The sequence below is a fragment of the Artibeus jamaicensis genome, unplaced genomic scaffold (genome assembly GCF_021234435.1).
Source record: "Artibeus jamaicensis isolate MK-2021 breed Jamaican fruit bat unplaced genomic scaffold, CSHL_Jam_final scaffold_537, whole genome shotgun sequence".
Lineage (NCBI taxonomy): Eukaryota > Metazoa > Chordata > Mammalia > Chiroptera > Phyllostomidae > Artibeus > Artibeus jamaicensis.
The window spans coordinates 37,659,368-37,678,103 of NW_026522047.1; the positions used below are offsets into that span (position 1 = coordinate 37,659,368).

The 18,736-nt window shown below is 43.9% G+C and overlaps 1 protein-coding gene across 1 annotated transcript in view; it reads left to right on the forward strand.

The window, feature by feature from the left end:
- INTS9 (integrator complex subunit 9) overlaps positions 1 to 18,736 on the forward strand; it is an 85,539-nt gene that overhangs the window by 41,295 nt on the left and 25,508 nt on the right. Inside the window, exons 5-7 of the mRNA XM_037150447.2 lie at positions 1,438 to 1,577; positions 3,432 to 3,518; positions 17,922 to 18,042. Coding sequence (XP_037006342.2) covers positions 1,438 to 1,577; positions 3,432 to 3,518; positions 17,922 to 18,042 — 348 coding nt within the window. The remainder of the gene's footprint in view (positions 1 to 1,437; positions 1,578 to 3,431; positions 3,519 to 17,921; positions 18,043 to 18,736) is intronic.

The following is an 18,736-nucleotide window of genomic DNA, read 5'->3' on the forward strand; positions in this document are numbered from 1 at the left end:
TTCCTGATGAGGATCTTGTCTTGGAAGCACAGGGTATAACGGGGTTCGGGGTGATGTCAGTTGAATATTGTTCTCCTTGAGCATTGTAGTCACACAGATCGCCATTGCTCTGGGCAGTGAGTAGCTTTTGACCTCAAATGTATTCATACACGCTGTTCTCAGGAGCCGATTGTGCCTTGGCAACTTTATTAAATGAACTTATTTCCTATGTAAAGCCATTCAACCAAAAAATACCCACAGCAAAATGGTACATCGCCGCTATCATTTGCAAAGATGGCACAGACACCTTGCCGCTTCTCTGGGAGGGACATACTAGCTCGACGGGCCGTGTGCTGTCCCAGGTACACCGTGCAGTTTCCCGGGGGTAACTTCCACGTGGCCTGGCACTCGGGGGCTGGGGTGAGGTCTCCGAAGCACAGCATCTCACAGAAGGTGCTGCTGACAAGCACACTTCCTCCAACAACAGTGCCCGAGGCCTGCTGCCTACTGGCTCCCGCGGCGGGGAGGGGCAGCAGTAAGTCCCCAGGGGTCTTCACCTCGGAGACACGTAATATTGGAGGCACAGAGTTGCCGTCCCACAGAGTGGGGACTGCTGTCAGAGGGATGTCATGAAGTGCCTTGGTGCCCTGAGGACGAAGTGGTTTCTTCCATCTGGCACGTCAGGAAAGCTTAGTGCAGGAAGAGTACTGAGCTCTGAAAGAGGTAGGAGACTTCAGTTTACAGGAAAATCTTTGCCTCGTAAGAGCATTTTCATCATATTTACTAAACACAGTAGCATTGTCCCCTCACCTGCCAACCTCTCTTTTCCGTTTTCACGTGACCTTGCTGGGGGGAGGGTAGAGCTGGGGTTAAGACGCAGGTGGAATAAAAAGTGTAATTTCCTTTCGTGACTCTGTCACTACTTTCTTTTCTTTTGTGGGGGTGGGGAGGTCTCTGTAGCTAGCACTAGTGGTTAAATGTTACCTCTAAAAAAAAATGAAAATAGAAGCTGGTTCCCCCAGTTGACTTTGGAAGGCTGGGTTCCTGTGCGCCGCTCCCTCTGCTCCTGTCGTCCGTGGCAGCGGCGCGTCACGGTCTAGCTCCCCCACAGCTTACACTGTGCTCTGTCTGCTTCACGTCACCTGGTTTCACTTGCCAGGCAGCAGTGGCTGAAGTGCTGTCATTTATCCTTACATGTCTAACCCAGAACTGTGATTTAGCAAAATCGGGGCACTGCTGGTGGACTGGTTGCATGCTCATTGTGAGCCATCTTGTCCTGTTACTTAATGTTAATGTTAGGAAGCGTCCTCAAATGAGAGTAGAAGTGTTGCGGGAACACCATCATTACTTTGTGCCACAAAAACTACTCTGCATTCTGACAGCGTCATCATTTAGTCCCATCATGTTGATCTATGTGCTCCGAAGGGAGATATATCATTCCCTCTCCTTTCTTTCCAGACCGAGCTAATAGATCTGTCTACGGTAGATGTGATCCTCATCTCTAACTACCACTGCATGATGGCCCTGCCCTACATCACCGAGCACACCGGTTTCACGGGCACGGTGTATGCCACAGAGCCCACCATTCAGATCGGCAGGTGAGACGATTCTTCTCCCACTGGCGTGTGGCCGGAGACCACCCTCCCTCTCCGGTGACTAGTTAATAGAGTGTTGTGCTGGCAACGATTATTTCCTTCTGAGCAGCTGACCCAGAGAACAGGCGTGAATAGACGGTTCTCTACATAAAACAGATGTTCACTGGAACCTCCTGGAGACTGATGCCGCCAGTAGTCTGGTCTTCATTGTCTTTTTTTTTTTTGTACTGAAACTGGAAGGAGTTCCCCTAGACAGCTCCTCTGTGCAGATGATACTAATTAGGGGAGGTAATGTTTAATGAAATGCCACGGACATGTACTGCAGAGAGCTTCAGGAGAAAGGAACATAGCAGATTCAAGAAAAAAGGAACTTGTGTAACTGCTTTCAAAATGTCCCCCCTTTTATGGATTAGTGCAGACTGTAAGTGGAGACAGCTTGTAGATAACAGGATAAATATAAATAATTAGATTGGTAAGTTGCCCATTCTGATATTAGAGTGAAACTCAGAACTCTAAGGAGTAAAACAAAAAACTCAGGCCTGCCTTTGACTCAGAACACTCTGCCCCTCCCAAGCCTTCGCGGTTGCTGCAAGTACTGGTAGCATCACTTAGTGAGAAGGAAATCATGTGCAGGCACTCACCCAGGAAAGGGAATTGTGCTGAAGCAAACTAACAAGTGTGGTATAAAGTGCAACTGTCAAGACCAAGATACGGGTTCTAGGGTCTTACAGAAGTCCAACAAGGTGGAATTGCCACAAATAAAACAGCATGTCCTGGTTTTTGTGTCAGATCACGTTACCTACAGAAAAGCGTGAGGGAGCTGAGGAAGGAGCGTTACAGGCATTAAAGGTGATGAATCAGTTTCAGGGAGGGATACGCTGAAAACATTGGACTCTGGCCTGACAGTGAGCATGAGGAGGGACACAGCCACAGTTCTCCTGAGAGCTGTAGCCAGAATGGTAATGAGCCTGGATCCCGTATCTCAGAATGCAGGAACTCCGCCTGCTCCTCCGAGATGAAAGCAGGGGATGGTATTAGGAATAAACCAATAAATGGAAGTGAAGTTGTTCAGCATTCAAATGCCAATAAATTGATGGCTTGCCACAGCTATATGTGGATTGGGAGAGGACTGAAGTCAATATCGATCATCTCTACTGGATTATGAAAGGGGTTTCCAGATGTTAAAAATCTGTTTCTAGCTTTTTGGTCATCCCCTAGTTATCCAGCGTTCTGAGAGTTCTCCGGATCGTTGATCCCTCAACATGCAGATCAGTACCCCATGGAGTGAGGCATTTCTTGAATTCCCTCAGTTCTGATTCTGTGGTAGCCCTTCTTGTGATCTGCGTAGCCTGCCCTTTTGCAGGTCCCGGAGTTAGGTTTTTAGGGTTAGTCTTTAGAGTGCTCTTTCATGCAGAATTTTGTTAAGCCCTAAAATATACTTCAAGAAAAATGTACCAGTTTAAATTGTTCATTTAATATTATCATTTTTAAGTATCTACCCCCACTGTCTGCTGCCACCAACATCAGGTACTTCACAATCAGTTAACTTTTTCTCCTTTTGTGTTTTTAGTTACGTAAAGGCAGAGATCTTAGAGTGAGAAGTAAACCATAGGCCTGTGTGTTTTAGTGTTTAGAGGCAGGAAGATAGCAGCCTGTTTTATGTCCTGAATTTTTAACATGGAAATTCAGTGGGATGTTTGTGTCCACCTTAATGTAAAGTAGTGCCCACAGTTATGTGTGCAACCAAGACACAACCCAAGACTGGGGAGGGGAGACAGACAAGCCCATGGCTCTTGGCTACAGTGTTAGAATGCGGTGTGAGTGTTCATCACTGTTTTTTTGTTTCTTTAAACCCAGGCTTCTCATGGAAGAGCTGGTGAACTTCATTGAAAGAGTGCCCAAAGCGCAGTCTGCCTCCCTGTGGAAGAACAAGGATATTCAGCGGTGAGCAAGGGCCTGTCTGTCCTTCAGTAGAGCCTTCAGCTTTACCAAACAGCCTCATTTGTTTTCTGTTTTATGTGTACATATACCCTTAGAGCTAAAGATGCTCTTTTCCCTACTTCTGAAAAGGTTACGTTTGAGTCTATCCCCAGTTGGTGTCTCTCTGGCTTCACGTTAGGAAACAGTTTCTGGACACACGCGTCTGCGTCTTTAAATGGTTTCCTCGATCTGCCCACCCACCTGCTTAGTCCAGGGTCCGCTCCCCTCCTCGTTTGGCAGCATTCTCAGCTCCGTGTCCCCGCGCCATTGCTCTGCCTTCTTCCCCTTTTCCTTCTCTTTCCCATGTGCTTCCTGGGCCACATCAGACCCACTTCTCTACATCCCCCTGCTTAGAAACCTCAGGACCTTGTTTTCTTTCCCCGTGGAACATGTATGCTTTGGCTTCCCTTACTTCCTCCTTTTAAATTTACACCCTGTATAATATTCTGCCACAAATAATTTTGGCACACCAGAAATGACGTTCAAAGGTCACTGTTTCCTGACTCCCAAACCCTGGGCCAAGTCTTAGGAAGTTCCAAGTCCTTATTTTGCCTTTTCTTCTGTGACCTTGGACAGAGTCCTTGGCAGTTTTCCTTTGCCTCCCATTCTTTATAAAATGCAAGATAACCGGCTCACAAAAGAAGTGCCATTGTGTATGGGGGGCAGGGGTGAATTGAACTTGCAGGAGGAGAAGGCTAGGGAGGGGGCCTGAAAGCTATTTCCTAAGAATCTTTGGAAATCTCCTTTTTCAAAAAGGTGCTAGCTGAAAAAAATCTTGATTTTGTTATGTCGCCACCTGGTGGGCAAAACGTAGAGACTTGAAAATTAACTTGGTAAAGGAGCAAGAATAGCTTGTACTATTGGAGAAGACCGTATGTCATTGTCTCATACATCCTGACTATACTTCTGATCCTGGTCACGTAACTTGTTTTGGCTTTTGAGCATGAATACTTATTGATAGACAAAGAATCTAGTTATTACACAGAATGTGCTGAGGTGTTAAAAAGACAAACCAAGAAAGCTGTGTCTTTTTTTTCCCAATAAACTCAGCATACGTATTAGAAGTGGTGGAAGAGTTTAAAGAGCGATTTTGTACTTGACATCAGACAAAAGAGTTCTTTTGAAATATTCACCTAGAATTTAACCTTGAGCCAGAATACTAAAAGTGCTTCCTGTGGACAACATATGTGCTAAAATATTTGTCACTTTAAAATTTGTCTGTCACCGGCCAGTTGATGTGTAGTGCCCAGAGTACTATGGCAGACGATATTAAGAATCACTGCTTTTTGCTCCGCGGAACATTGACATTTTCCCAAGTGATGTGGGCTCTGTCTTCTCTTCATCTGTTTTTTCCTTTAATTCCTGCACTCTCCGTATCTGGTTCCTCTAACGTAGGGTAGGTGGCAGGCATCATAAACGCAGATGCCTCCAGGAATGGGGAAGGTAAGTAGAGGAGTGAGGTGGGGATCCGGGAAGTGTGGGCCCCCGACCTCACCTCTCTCCAGCAGCAGCTGACATGCAGCCTCAGCGGGTGTGGCCGCGTGGCAGTGTGGGCCTGTCACCGCCAAATCTTCCTTTTTATTTTTTTAAGAGAAGCTCAAAATTTGGATGTTTCAAGTGTCATTTTTAAAAATCTTTTTAAAATGTTGGCTCACGCATTAAAATAAAATATGGTCCAGGTGAAAAGACCTCGATGAGTTGGTTTTGAGGTTTGAGCCCCCAGTTTTTGACTTCTACTAAACTGTATGCAGGAGATCTCTTGATTAAGTGCCAAGAATTAATGCATCTTAGTAGCTTAAGTTACTAACAATATACCATCACTAAAGAAAACAATAAATTAAAATCTTACCAACTCATTGGTCAAAAGAGCTTGACAAATTCCCTTAAGTCATTTCCCTTAAATCACAGTTTGAATTAGCATTTGATTTAGTATTAGTTTGGATACCAAAAAAAACTATTACTCTTGCTCTTTTGGCAGCTGTCTGACTCCCTGCCTCAGTTGACACTTCTCCTGAGATTTATTTAGAAGTTAACCATCCTTCTTTCTCATTTTGACATTGCAGTTTACTCTTCTTGGGGGAAAAAAAAAAAAAAAGATTTTGAAGGGTAGGAAAAGGAGACTCCTTTACAATGTAATTTTTGAATTTTTGACTTTTCCATACCCACTTCAGAGTTTAGGTTTTTTAATGGAAAAATGCAAAGCAAAATATTTCACTTAAGAAACTAACCCTACCTCTAGTATTTTTTTTAAGACTGGCTTTTTTTCTTAACATTCTTTTTTTTTTTTTAAGGTTTTATTTATTTATTTTTAGAGAAAGGGGAAGGGAGGGAGAAAGAGGGAGAGAAGCATCAGTGTGTGGTTGCCTCTTCCACACGCCCCAACTGGGGACCTGGCCTGCAACCCAGGCATGTGCCCTGGCAGGGAAGCGAACCAGTGACCCTTTGCTTCACAGTCTGGTGCTCAGTCCACTGAACCACACCATTTAGGGCAAGGCTGGCTTTCTTTTTTTTTTTTTTTTTTTTAATAAGACTAGAAATCTGCAATTCTAATTAAGAATATTGTTACAAGTATAAAGGACACGTGGGAGTCAAAGGCAGAAAACTATATTTGAACAACAATTAAATTTAAAAAACTATATTGTTAGTCCTCACAGGCATTAAGGAATTATGCATTGATGTATTCCTAGCCAAAATGTTATGGCAGGTTTCACTACTCAGCTTAAAACATGGCTTCATGCCTCATAAAGGATAGAAAAGAGAGAGCAAACATACCATTGTAGTTCCTCTTCAACTATAATACATTTGTAGTTGGGTATTAAGAGAGGAATTTATTGGACCTAACTATCTAGTAGGAAGAAAACTAAAGGACTTAGAGGTCAAGTAAACTAGGGTTTGAGCTTCAGATCTGCTTCTTAGTAGCTGCAGCAATTTAATTTCTAGGCTGTTTCCTCATTTACAAATTGTTAGCAGCTTCACAGGGTTATTGGGAGGATTAAATGAGTTCATATGAGTAAAGTCTTTTTATGGTGGCTGGCACATAGGAGGTGCTCAGTAAACACCCGTGTCCTGGTCCCCTTTGGTAACACACTCGGCTCACATGGCTCCCTCTCAGTTACCGGAACACACCTGCCTCCCCACAGCCGGACTCGTCCTTAGACTCCGCCCTTCCTGATGACAGCAAACAGCATAGTAGAAGAGAAACTTTTATTTCTCTCTATTTTTCTATATATTTTTTAAAATTTTTATTGTATTCACTGGGGTCCATTTCTTAATAAAATTACATAGGTCTCAAGTGTACAGTTCTCCAGTACATCATTTTATTATATTCTGTGTTCACCATCCAAAGTCAAGACTCTGAAACCTTTTCCTAATGCCTCTGTTGCTTCTGGTTATTCAGTACTGTCATTCAGATCCCAGCACTCAATCTCCTGTTCTGTCAAATAAAAGAACTAAGTTTAGGTGATGTCTAGGTTCACTTATGTTACAGTTTTTCTAAAGACGTCCAAGGGAGAGGCCCCTGAAGCAGACCCTTGGGGGTGGCAGTGCTCTGATGGAGCCGTCACAGCCCATCTTCAGCGTGGCCACCCCGAACTGAACCCCTGCACTTCGCTCGGAGTGGACTCGCCTCTGAGGGGCCAGCTGAGGCTGACTGAACTCTCAGGATACTGGCTAACAAACAGAAATTCCATTTAATCACATTATACTGAGACCTCTGCCTGGCTTCAGAATTTAGAATGGTTCATCTCTCTAGGACGGTCTGTTTTGGTCAGCAAGTCCACTTACAAGATTACATTATAGATAAAGAGGGTTTTTTTTCATGAGCATCAGTGAGAATTAAAGTAGAAATATTCTAGGTACTGTGAGGAATTGTCTCTGTTACTCTGTGGTAGCCTAAACAAGTGCCTTCATCCTTTTCAGAGATAAATTGATCTTGAACAAAACTCCTGGATTATAATCTAGTTTCGGGTTAATATTAAGCGCGTGATATTGAAGCCCCACATTCAGTAAACTATCTAGATTGTCCCCCTGCTAACACAGCATCGCTCCACCGCAGCAGCGTCTGTGTTAAGCAGTTTCCTGTAAATAGGAAAACAACTCTTCTGCCCCTTATGTTCTTTGTATTTTGCTCTGACATTTCCTTTGTGTTTTGTTCATTCATCCATCAAACACTTAGAAAAAGCCCAACCAATGTTGTATTTATAAGCTTCTAAGTGGCCCCAGTGGACTTTAAAGTCATCCTTTTTCACAAAAACATGACCTGGTGCTGCTTGAGCTGGTGGGTGGGAGGAGAGGCAGCACAGCCCTGGCGTGGTGTCAGAGCGCAGGGGAAAAGATGTTTATTAAGCACTCAAGTGTGATAAGAACAAAACAAAACAATGAAATCTTCTGGAAAGTCCTTATGAAACATTTAGACTGAGAACTTGACTTTGATGAATTAGAAAGCCAGAAAAAAAACAGAACTTGCTCCCACTGTATTTCCTTATCCAGCTTATCAGCCGATCACCCTGATGGCTTTGAGCGGCTCTCTAAGTGCCCCTGTGCGGTCCTGTGGCAAGTGAGTGCAAGGAGCGTGTAGGGAACGCTGAGTTACAGCACGGTAGGGGATAGAGGGGAGGAATGGCCAAGTGACCGAATATCTCAAAAGAGTAAAAAGAGGTATTAGCAAAAGGCGTTTGTTAGGATTAGTATGGAATTTAGAGAACTTTAAACTTATGTGTCAATTAACTACCAAGTGCCTGGCATTATAGTAATTTTGTAGAAAGACGCCCCAAAAAGTGTAAGACAGTCCTGGTACTCAATGAGTTTATCAAGCAAAGATTAGGTTCCAAGTGGCAAGACTTAGGCTGGGCTTGGCGGGTTGAATAGGTTTTGAATGAGGACAGGGGTTAGTCTAAGAGAAAGGAGCAGAGTGGGCAAAAACATGGTAGAAAGGCTTGATTGAGAGGCGACTGGCGTGGTTAAAGTCAGCCATTACACACCAGGAAGGAGAGGAAAGGACTGAAATACCGCACCATGTAAAACCAGAATGAAACTTTGTACTTTTGAAAACACCAACAATACATTTGACTAATTCTTAGTTTAAGTCTTTCATGTAGCTGATAGAAAATTTACCCAAATTGCTTATTTGTGAAAATACTGTCACCAAATGTATATGAAAAAGGAAACCTTCTAGTCTTGGCCGGTGTAGCTCAGTTCATTGAGCGCAGGCCTGCAAACTAAGGGATCGCGGTTTGATTCCCAGTCAGGGCACATGCCTGGGTTGCAGGCCAGTTCCCAGCAGGGGACTCACGAGAGGCAACCCTGCATTGATATTTCTCTCCTTCTCTCCTTCCCTTTCCCTCTAAAGATAAATAAATAAAAAAATCTTAAAAAAAAAGAAAAAGGAAACTTTCTAGACACTTCTAGATAGAGAGGTGGCAAATAAGTAGTTTTAGGTCTGAAAGGTGTTAGTCTATGTAAGTTTCACCCAAAGAACTGAAGAATTAATATTACTAGATACCATATATATTTATTTACTTACTGATATATTTTATTACTTATTTACTGTAGTGCTCAGAACAGTTTGTAAGGGAAGTATTTTATTCTCGTTTTGGAAACATGGAGAGGAGAAAAGTAGATTGCTCAATATTGCAACACACAGAAGAAGACACAGAAATCAGCGTTAGATTGGGTGGGAGTGCCAGCCTTCCACAGAAGTTCCGTACAGTCAGAGTGTCGCCGAGGAGACCTGAGGGAAGCTCAGACTTCGGGGATCGGGACACTGCCCCTGCACTAGAACAGGCCCCAGAAAGCCATGGACTATATTAGTAACGCTGGGGCTCCCACAGGCCACAGGGACCGCAAGCTGCCCTGGGGAAGACCCCTTCTTGGCCCACTCCTGTGGGTGTTGGCAGGACCGAGTTCCTCAAGGCCACTGGACTGGAGCCTCCCTCAGGCCCTTGCCAATGTGGTCCTTGCCGCAGAGCATCTCACAGCACGATAGCAGATTAAACCAAAGCTGACAAGAGGGCCAAACCGAGAGTGTGGGCAAGGTGCAAGTCAGTCTTTTGTCACCTAATCTTGGGGGTGACATCCTGAAGCAAGCCAGTAGGTGCAAGCCATACTCAGGCAGCGGGTTGACACGGTGAATACAGAGGTGGGATCTTGGGGAGCTGAGTCAGGAGCCACCTGCCCCAAAACCCCAAATTGAGCAGTTCTGACCAGACCACAGTTGTTGGGACCTGCTTAGCCTCCCTCATCCAGCTCACTGGTCGGCGGCTCCCTGCTGTTGTCACCACCTTGCACACCGTCATAGGGTGGGCGCACTTCTGCCCAGACTTACTGGTGTGCTGTCGATTGGACTCATTAATAATTGACTCACTGCTTCTTACCTTTCCTGAGCTGTAACAAGGTAACAGACATTGTATCTTTTGAATGTCTTTATGTTGGGCACTGTACTCAGTGCTGAGGACACAAATGTTTGAAAGACACTACTGTGGGAATAGTATAATGGGGTAAAAAGATGTTGTTTTTGTTACTGCATTTAACGAGGCTCTTCTTCCAACAATGTTCTATTAAACTAGTTACCAAAAATCATGATGACTGAGTATAAACAAATGCTTTCTTCAGTTTCTGTAAAACATAAGTTTATGGTTTCTGTGCCATTTATCCTGAAAGGATAAAATGGGGAAGATACACAGTGAAATATGCCTGCATTTTCTATCTTCCCTCTTTCCGTTACCAAGGGCTTAGAGCATTTGCGAGCTTACTCTGAAGGCTAAATAGATGATTGTTTAATCTCCAGCAGAGAGTGGAAACGTTAAAGTAACCAAATTCCTCCTCTTGAGAGAGACTGTTCCAGATTTTAATCTGTTTCATTTTCAAAGAACATTGTCTACATTGGAAGGGAAGAAGATGCTGGAAGGGCCTCCAAGGGAAGAAGGGGGAGCCCAGGTGGTACTTTGGGTAGTGACAAGAACAGCTGTCAAGGGACTGAACAGGCAGCGTACAGAGAGCAGGTGTTGCCCAGCCTTGCACGTGGTTTTCTTAGCTCAGCCTCTCAGGTGGCTCAGTTGCAGGGCCGTGGCAGTGCTGAGAGCAACGTAAAGCAAATTCACTTGGGTTGAGAGATGTGGTTAGATAGCAAGTATTATTTTATCATGCTTCCCACTCTCTAGCTACTCCCACAATAGCCTCTCAGCTCTGGTGTAAAGTTAAGGAACCCTTCTGCTCCTCCTCAGCCCAATGTGAGAAGTCTTTATTTTTATGAAGGGCAGCCCTAGGAGGCCCCAACTGTGGGATTCTCTAATCCCGAGAAATTTAAAGGAGGGGCTAAAGCAGGGAAGTAGCTTGGGTTCTTTCCTGAGACCCTCTAAAGAAGTGCATGGGCAGTCAAGTTCATAGTCATTGCTTCTCATCTAAGTAAATCACCCTGGGTGGGAGTTCCCTACAGTACTGCTGGACGATGCATGTGCTCCTGGGGCTGTGAAGGCTTGCGTGTTGGAGGGGCTCGGAGGCCACCCTTATTCAGCACCTGTTCTGTGCCAGACACAGTGTTGTATCATTTACCCCTCACAGAACAACTCGGAAAGGAAGGTGATACTCTCTCTCTGTCTTACCAATGAGGAAACTGAGGCCCAGGGGCCACAAGGTAACCGAGAGGAAGGGGCCTGTCTTTTTCTGCCGTGGCACAGCCCCTCTGAGAGCAACTTTTCCTTCCTCAACGAGTTTGGCAGAGAGGTACAGGGACACGGAAGGAAAAGAGCAAGCAGCAGCCTTGTCCCCTGCCAGTAGGCTCATCCCAGGACGAGCTGCCACTGCCCACTGTTCCCCTGGTTGCACGTCTCCTGGGGACCCTTAGAGGTTCAGCAGAAATAAAAAGCCCATGCCCAGCGAGGGGCATGGGCCTGCCCCAGAGCCAGCTGCCCAGGGTCTGTGACTGAGGGCCTTTCCCTCCTGCAGGTGAGAGTCATAGGGGAGGGTTTGGGCAGAATAACCCTTAGCTTCCAGGTGCATCAGAGTGAGTGTGTGGGGAGATGGAGGTTGTTCTTTGGTCTGCTCTTCCATTTTCCTCTTGTCTTGGGTCCTCTTGCTCTAATCTGGTCTTTGTTATTATCTGTTCCCCTGACTTCATGTCCTCAGGTTTGGCTGCACTGGGTCTCTGCCCCCGCTCTCCTGACCAGGGAGACGTGAGCTGTGCATTTTGTGCTCCGGGAGGAGAAGTAGGAACCGTTTGCTCTCAGGTGACCTTGGATGTGGAGATAAGGTCTTGCAGTTCACTAGCTGGCTGCAGGTTGTTCAGAGTGTTTGGCCTTGTTAATTTTCTTGCCTCAGTCTCCCTCTTCCACTTGCCCAGGACTTTTTCTAGCTTCTAACTACCCTGTCACAGAAAGACTAATTGTATATATAATACAGCTGAGGCAGGACCTAAAGAAAGAAGGAACTTAGAAAAGTCATGCTAAGAGCCTTGGATTTTATCCTGAATATAATGGTGAGCCAATGAAGTGGAGGAGGGTATGTGTGTGATAAGATAGGCATTTTTAATATATTCTTTAGACTCTTCTGTGAGGGAAGGCAAGTATACAGTCAAGGATGGCTCATAGCTTTTGACATCTCATTTATTGCCTTGTATTGTTACAAAATTTTCCTTAGACCTAAGCTCCTTATGAGTGGAGAGGCTGTGCCAGTTACATCCCTTACAGGGCTTAAATGCTGTGGCCACCGTCAGGGCTAAGTAAGCCTAAAGCAGTCCATTTACATAGGCCAGATGAGTGAAAAGAAAGCCTTCACGCGTTTATGTAGAAGGTAAAGAGAAGGCTTCTTGATCTTTTGTTGCTGGAGAGACAGAGGTAAAGGGAACAACATAATCTATATGCTGTTTTGGCTAAATCCCTAGTGTTTCCCTTATAACGAGTGCATAAATGCAATTCAAAGCCATATAACATTTATTAGGATGATTTTTTTCTGCACAACTTTTTGTTTCCCTTTGAGTTGGTAATTATCTCGTTTGCTTATTTGCATAGATTTCTAAATGCTTACTGCCAGTTCATTTCTGACCTCTCCCACACTTATAGAAGTCTGTCCTCCGTATGTTCAGACTCAGGAGTCTACCTGTTTTGTCTCCTCAGAAACCCTCTCCCAGAGCTTTCTCCCTGATCCCCAAGTCTGATGCCAGCTGCTCTCCAGCCTGCTGCTGCACCGTCTTCAGTTCAGGATTATCTTCCCCACGATCCTGAGGGTTCCTGCTTCTCTTTCTTCTGCTAGCAGCTCTGCTTTCTGGGCCCTTTCTCTTTTCCTTTTTTTTTTTTTTTTTTTTCTTGTTTGCACCTTCATTTGCAGGGCACATCCTCCAATAACTTCCTGAGAAAGCACACTAGGGAGGTAAATTATCTGAGACCCCACACATCTAAAATGCCTTTGTTCTACCCTCACACGCTGGTATAAATGCAGATAACATGTGATTTTTTTTTTGAATTTTGAAAGCATTTCTCTATTTTCTTCTAGCTCCTAGAAATGCTGTTGAAAAGTCCAGTGCTATTGAGTGTACATTTTTTATATGTATCCTGTTGATTCCTCTGTGGAAACTTAGATTCTGCTCTTTGTTCTTGAAGTTGGTGATGTCTCCTGAAAGGACAGTTTTCATTCTCATGCCGAGTACTTAGAGGGCCTTTTCAATTTAGAACAGGGGTGGCAGCTGTGACCAGGCCCCTGTTCTGTGGGCCAGAGCCGGCCTGCCCCTGTCTTTATGGAGTTTTGTCGGCACAGTCACTCATTTACGTGGTCTGTGGCACCACATGGCCACGCTGAATGGCCTGACGGAGACTGCGTGTGGCCTGCAGAGCTTAAAATATCTGTGGCTCCTTAGAGAAGAGGTGTGCTGACCCCCGACCTAGAAAATCAAGAACTTCAATTCTGGTTTTAAAATGTTTTTTTTCCTGTTATTATTAAAGTTTTCTTCTTTTTTGTGTTTTTTCTGCAACTCTTGTTATTTAGAAGGTGAACCCCCTGGACTGGCACTCACATTTTTCTCTCCTCTTTTCTCTCTCTCTCTTTTTTTTTGTTGTTGTCTTGTCTGGGATATTCTTTTAACTCTACCTCCCAACCTCACTATGAGTTTTTTATTTTTGCTATCATTTTTTATTTGGACATAGGTTTCTCTGTTTTTATATTAGCTTTTCTGTTATAAAATGCAGATAACAAAAACCCACAAAATTTATATATTTATATACACACACACACGCATATATATTATTACTATTATACAGCAACCACCCTTAAAATACGTCCTTACCAATACTAGACAGGTCAAGGAGCAGGAGATTTCCAGTAACTCTGAAGCCCTCCACGTGCCCCAGGCTCATCACAGCCCACTCTCCGGACACGGGTCGTGGACTCCAACCCAGGGCAGAATTGTCCTCTCTCAAGCCTCGGGCAGTGCAGTGCCTCCTCGAGTCATCTGTCCTTTCAGTATGACCTTTGTAGTCTCGGGGGTTTTTTGCTGTCCAGTGTCGCAGGACGTTTAAAAGTCCTCTGTACGTTCCCTGCCCTAAATCTGGAATCTCCCATTTCTCCAAGAAACTCTGGATTCTTTTAGTGGGAAATGAAGTTTTTAGCTCCCATTCTGGTTGCTAACAGTGTTCTTTGTTTTCGAATTGGTCATTGCTTATAGGCCTTATTGGAAGACAGATCATATATATTTTCTTCCTTTTTTAAAAATATACTTTTACTATACAAGGTCTGTTCAGAAAATATCCAGCCAGATACTGTGAAAAATTGAAGCATTTATTAAAGAAGATACAAGATACAAGAAACACATAGGCACCTCGGGACCTCACACATTCTCCCAGTCGCCATCAGCTGCCCTGTTGCATTTACCTGAATCTCACTGATGGTCTGAAATCTCGTCCCTGTCAAAGGTGATTTTAGTTTTAGAACAAGACAGAAGTCTCAGGATGCCAAATCTGGGTGTAGGGGGACTGAGTCATCCAGGTGACTGATGTTTCACCAAAAAGCTCTACATGAGACATGATACACCAGCAGGCACATAGTCCTGATAAAACTGCCAATCACCAGTTGCTCATAGCTGCAGGCTTCTGAATCACCCAAATAGTTTCCGTGGACGAATGTGCAAACTTAACACAATATCTGACACAGATTTATTGGTCTACCGGCTCAGTCATTTTGAATGTGATGGCCACACAGTACACATGCTCACTCAATGGCATCTGCCCCCCACACAGACTAGTACATGAAGTTGTCATTGTTCATTCATGCATATTCCACTCCACTCTTCCGGGTTGTCAAGTTACATCAATGCCATGCAAACTGTTCTCCTTATATTAACAACGGTTGGACTTTTTCTGGACAGACCTTGTATATTGTCAGAACATACAGCATTATATGTTACCCTCTCTTCCTTCCAACCTTCATTTGGTCTTCTACAAGTAACTATATATTTAATGCTCACCGCCAACACATGTACTGATAAATCTATCATTATTTTGGTGGTCTGAAACTCATTCAAAAGATCTCAGGATGGGGTTGCAAGAGCAGTATACCCCAAGTTCTTACAAGTCTTACTTATTTATTTGTTTGTTTATCTGTGCTATATGACCTTGAAGTCAGTTTTCCTAGATGTACAGTTTTTGGATTGCATTTTCTTTCCTCAGGTGTCTTAAGTATGTTACTGTGTTTTCTTCCAGTAAATACATTACTATTGAAAATTCTGATCGCATCTAATTTTTTTTCTTATTAGTGACTTTCTCTTTTTGCCTATACACCCAAAGTTCTATTCGTTTCTTATACAAACTAAATATTTTCCCAGAATATAACTGGTGTTAGTTCTTCGGCGTTGGTATTGCCAGGTGTGCAGCATGATTTTTCAGAATAGAGTTTCAAGCCTCCTTTTAGTTCAGCAGTGATGGTCTGCAGTGTGTGTCTGTTGCCTTGCGTGGCTTTTCTACTAGAGATTCCGATGGTCTCTGTGTCACAGCTCCTCGCCTGTCTTCAGGCCACATTGCCACTTTCTTCCAAATCCTTTTTGTCTCTTTATTTCTTTTTAGTTTTTTTTTCCTTCCTATATTTTACTTAACAGCATTATTTGTTGTGGGTCTTCACTTTTGTATGTCAGTTTAATCTTCATTTCTGATTTTAGGATTTCTGATGTTTTAGTGAGTATTCACTTTATTTTTAAGCTCTTCTGATTTTTTCATTTATGTGGGTCTTTCACATCTTGTATAATTTTTAATGTTTTTAACTTATTTTAAAATCTTGACATGCTTTGTTGGCACGCTTCCATCACCTATATGCTGTCACGTGGTTATTTCCAAGTGCTCTTTTTATTTCCTTAAGGCCTCACCTTTTGTGGTTGAATTATGTCCTCATTTCCCAGGTGCCCTATCTTATTTATCTCTCTAAGGATAGTAATATTCTAGCTGCTTAACGCATGTTCTCATGTTTCCTTTCCTCTTCCTCCGTTTGTTTGGCCTTTATCACTTTAGACACTTTCCTCAAATGCAGGGAGATCCTTGGTTTGGGGCCCACGTTCACAAGTCAGACAGTAAAACCTGGTGGCGTGTCCGTGTGCTGTGAGCAGTTCTGGTTGAATCCCAGACTTGGTCAGAACATGGTCTGGTGAAGCCCTCAGTGTCGGTGTCTGTGGGTTGGATTTTCCTTGGTGCTGATCAGATTTTTCAGAGGAAGTTGCCCAGTCCCCCACCCTGGAGGGTGTAAGCCTGCCTGTTTTGGGAGCTGTGTGATGGGAACATTTTTGCTGGCAGTATGTAAACTTTTGCTTAAAAAGCTTCCTTCGGTCGTTGATGGTTTCCCCTTGTCCAGACTCGCAATTTCACTCTCCCCAGAGAAGAACCTCTGGGACATGCCTTGGGGGGCGCAGGCGGGGGGCACAGTTACTGAACTGTGTGGAATAGGTGAGGAGAACCCGAAGGTTCTATTTCTTCATCAGTTTTTTTCAACAAATCCTTTTATTTTTAGGTCCACCTTCAACTTCATTTCCATAGGTACCTGTTGTTTCCAGTTGCTGAGCTTTCTGTGGGTTCTGCAAACTAAGTTACATGCACTGGATTTTCCTGCATCTAAGTCAGTTGTCATTTGTCCTACTTTCCGCTTCCCAAAATGCTCTTGCTATTGTCTCTTCTCTCCTTTTCTTTGCCTTGAAGGGGGGTGTGAAGCCCTTCACTGTTAGTGTTCAGTGAACTCCCGGGCGAGAGCAGAGCTGATGCGCATGTTCGGTTCCCGGGGCGCCCCTTCCCCTGTACTGCACTAAGCATCTCAGAGAAGTCCCTGCCCAGGTCTGCTCTTGATGATGTTGGGGTCAGTGATGAAATGTGTTTCTAATGACACCTTTTTGTTTGTCTGCTTGTTTGAATGGATGCTCCTCGTGCTGGTCTGAAAGATCACAGGTCACGTTTTACTTCCACTTTTATGCCAAGCCTCATTTGTTTTTACCCCAGCTCATTTCTGTAGCTTTGCAGCCCCGTAAGTAAAGTTTATTTCATTTATCTTTTTGTGAACAGGGAAGAGAATGTGAGATGTTATATAGAAAGGCTCTATATTAAGGTGGATATGGTGAGCCCTTGAACAACCTAAGGAAATAAATAACTTTAAGAAAAGTGAAAAAGTCATGAAAGAAGTTAAAAGGCTACATCAGAAAATATTCAGTTACTATTTTTTAAAAATGGTAAAAAATGAATAGAGGAGAAAAAGACGTGGCATATAGGAAATAAAAATGAGGAGACATAAGCCATCTATATTAATAATAATGTTAAACGGAGCCCCAGCTGGTGTAGCTCAGTGGATTGAGCATGGGCCTGCAAACCAAAAGATCGCGGTTCAGTTCCCTGTCAGGACACATGCCTGGGTTGCAGGCCAGTTCCCAACAGGGGCCAGTTCCCAGCAGGGGATGCACTAGAAGCAACCATACATTGATATTTCTCTCCTTCTCTCCTTCCCTTCCCTTCTAAAGATAAATAAATAAATAATTTTAAAAATAATAATAATATTAAATGTAAATGGCTTAATTCAATCAAATAACAAAGTATCAGACTGGATAAAAAATAAAAAGACCCAGTTATGTGCTGGGTAAACAGAAAATAAGAAAACAGAGAAAATTAGTGACCCAAAAGTTTGTTCTTTGAAAAGATCAACAAGACTAACACACCTTGAGTGAGATGGACCAATAGGAAACAAAGAGAAGGAGAACACTCAGATGACTAGAAATGACAGTGGGGGCAGGATGACCCCCAGAGTCAAAGACAGTTACAGACGAATGCTGTGAGCAGTTATGTGCCGATACGTTAGACAACTTGGATGAAAAGGACAAAGTGAAGGAATCTCTGTAACAGAGTCGACATTGTGACGCATTCGCAGGCTGCTGCCGTCGCCTCTCAAGGATGCCGTGGAAGTGTCGGCCTGGAGGAGGTGCTACACCCTGCAAGAGGTGAACTCTGCCCTCAGTAAAATCCAGCTGGTGGGATATTCTCAGAAAATCGTGAGTGTTGGTGTGATCTTAAGTGACTAATGAATGCTTCCGGTTCATATGTTGTTTTTTGGTAGGATCCCATGGTTCCCTTTTACAAGCCATTTGATCACTAAGAAGCTTGTACCAGTACACGTTGAAAAGACAGAACAGCATCTGTCGAACAGTGTCTGTCGCTCTCCTCCATGCCTCCCAGGTTCTTATTGGTGCCCTTTCCTAACTGTTACGTTCCCATCACTAGCGAGCATTTGATTGGCCAGCGTGCAGTACGTCAGGACAAAGCCATCTCCTTCTTTTCACTTTAGAATAGTGGATACTATTTTACAGACTTCGAGCAAGTGAAATAGGAAACAGCATAAAAGAGATCAAGAAACAATTCGGCAAGTATAACTTGAGCTCTGATCTGGCAGTGGCGAGGTTCCTGTTTCTGTCAACTTGTGCCCAGAGCCACTGAGTACACAACAGCCACGAGAATAACACCTGACCTGAAAAGAAAAAGAAAACCGAAGTATTGTCTCTTTGATTTATTTGGTAACATATCATCTCTGCCTCTTAATGAGCGAGGCCCGAGTGCCTGGTGACGTGCGGATGGGCTGGAACTCTCAGAGAGGTAACAGCTGAGAGCTCGCGAGTGGCTTTCCGTGTCTGCCACACGGTCTCTGCTGCCGTTTTACTTCACTCTCTCGTTTCCTTTGAAATAGTTCCC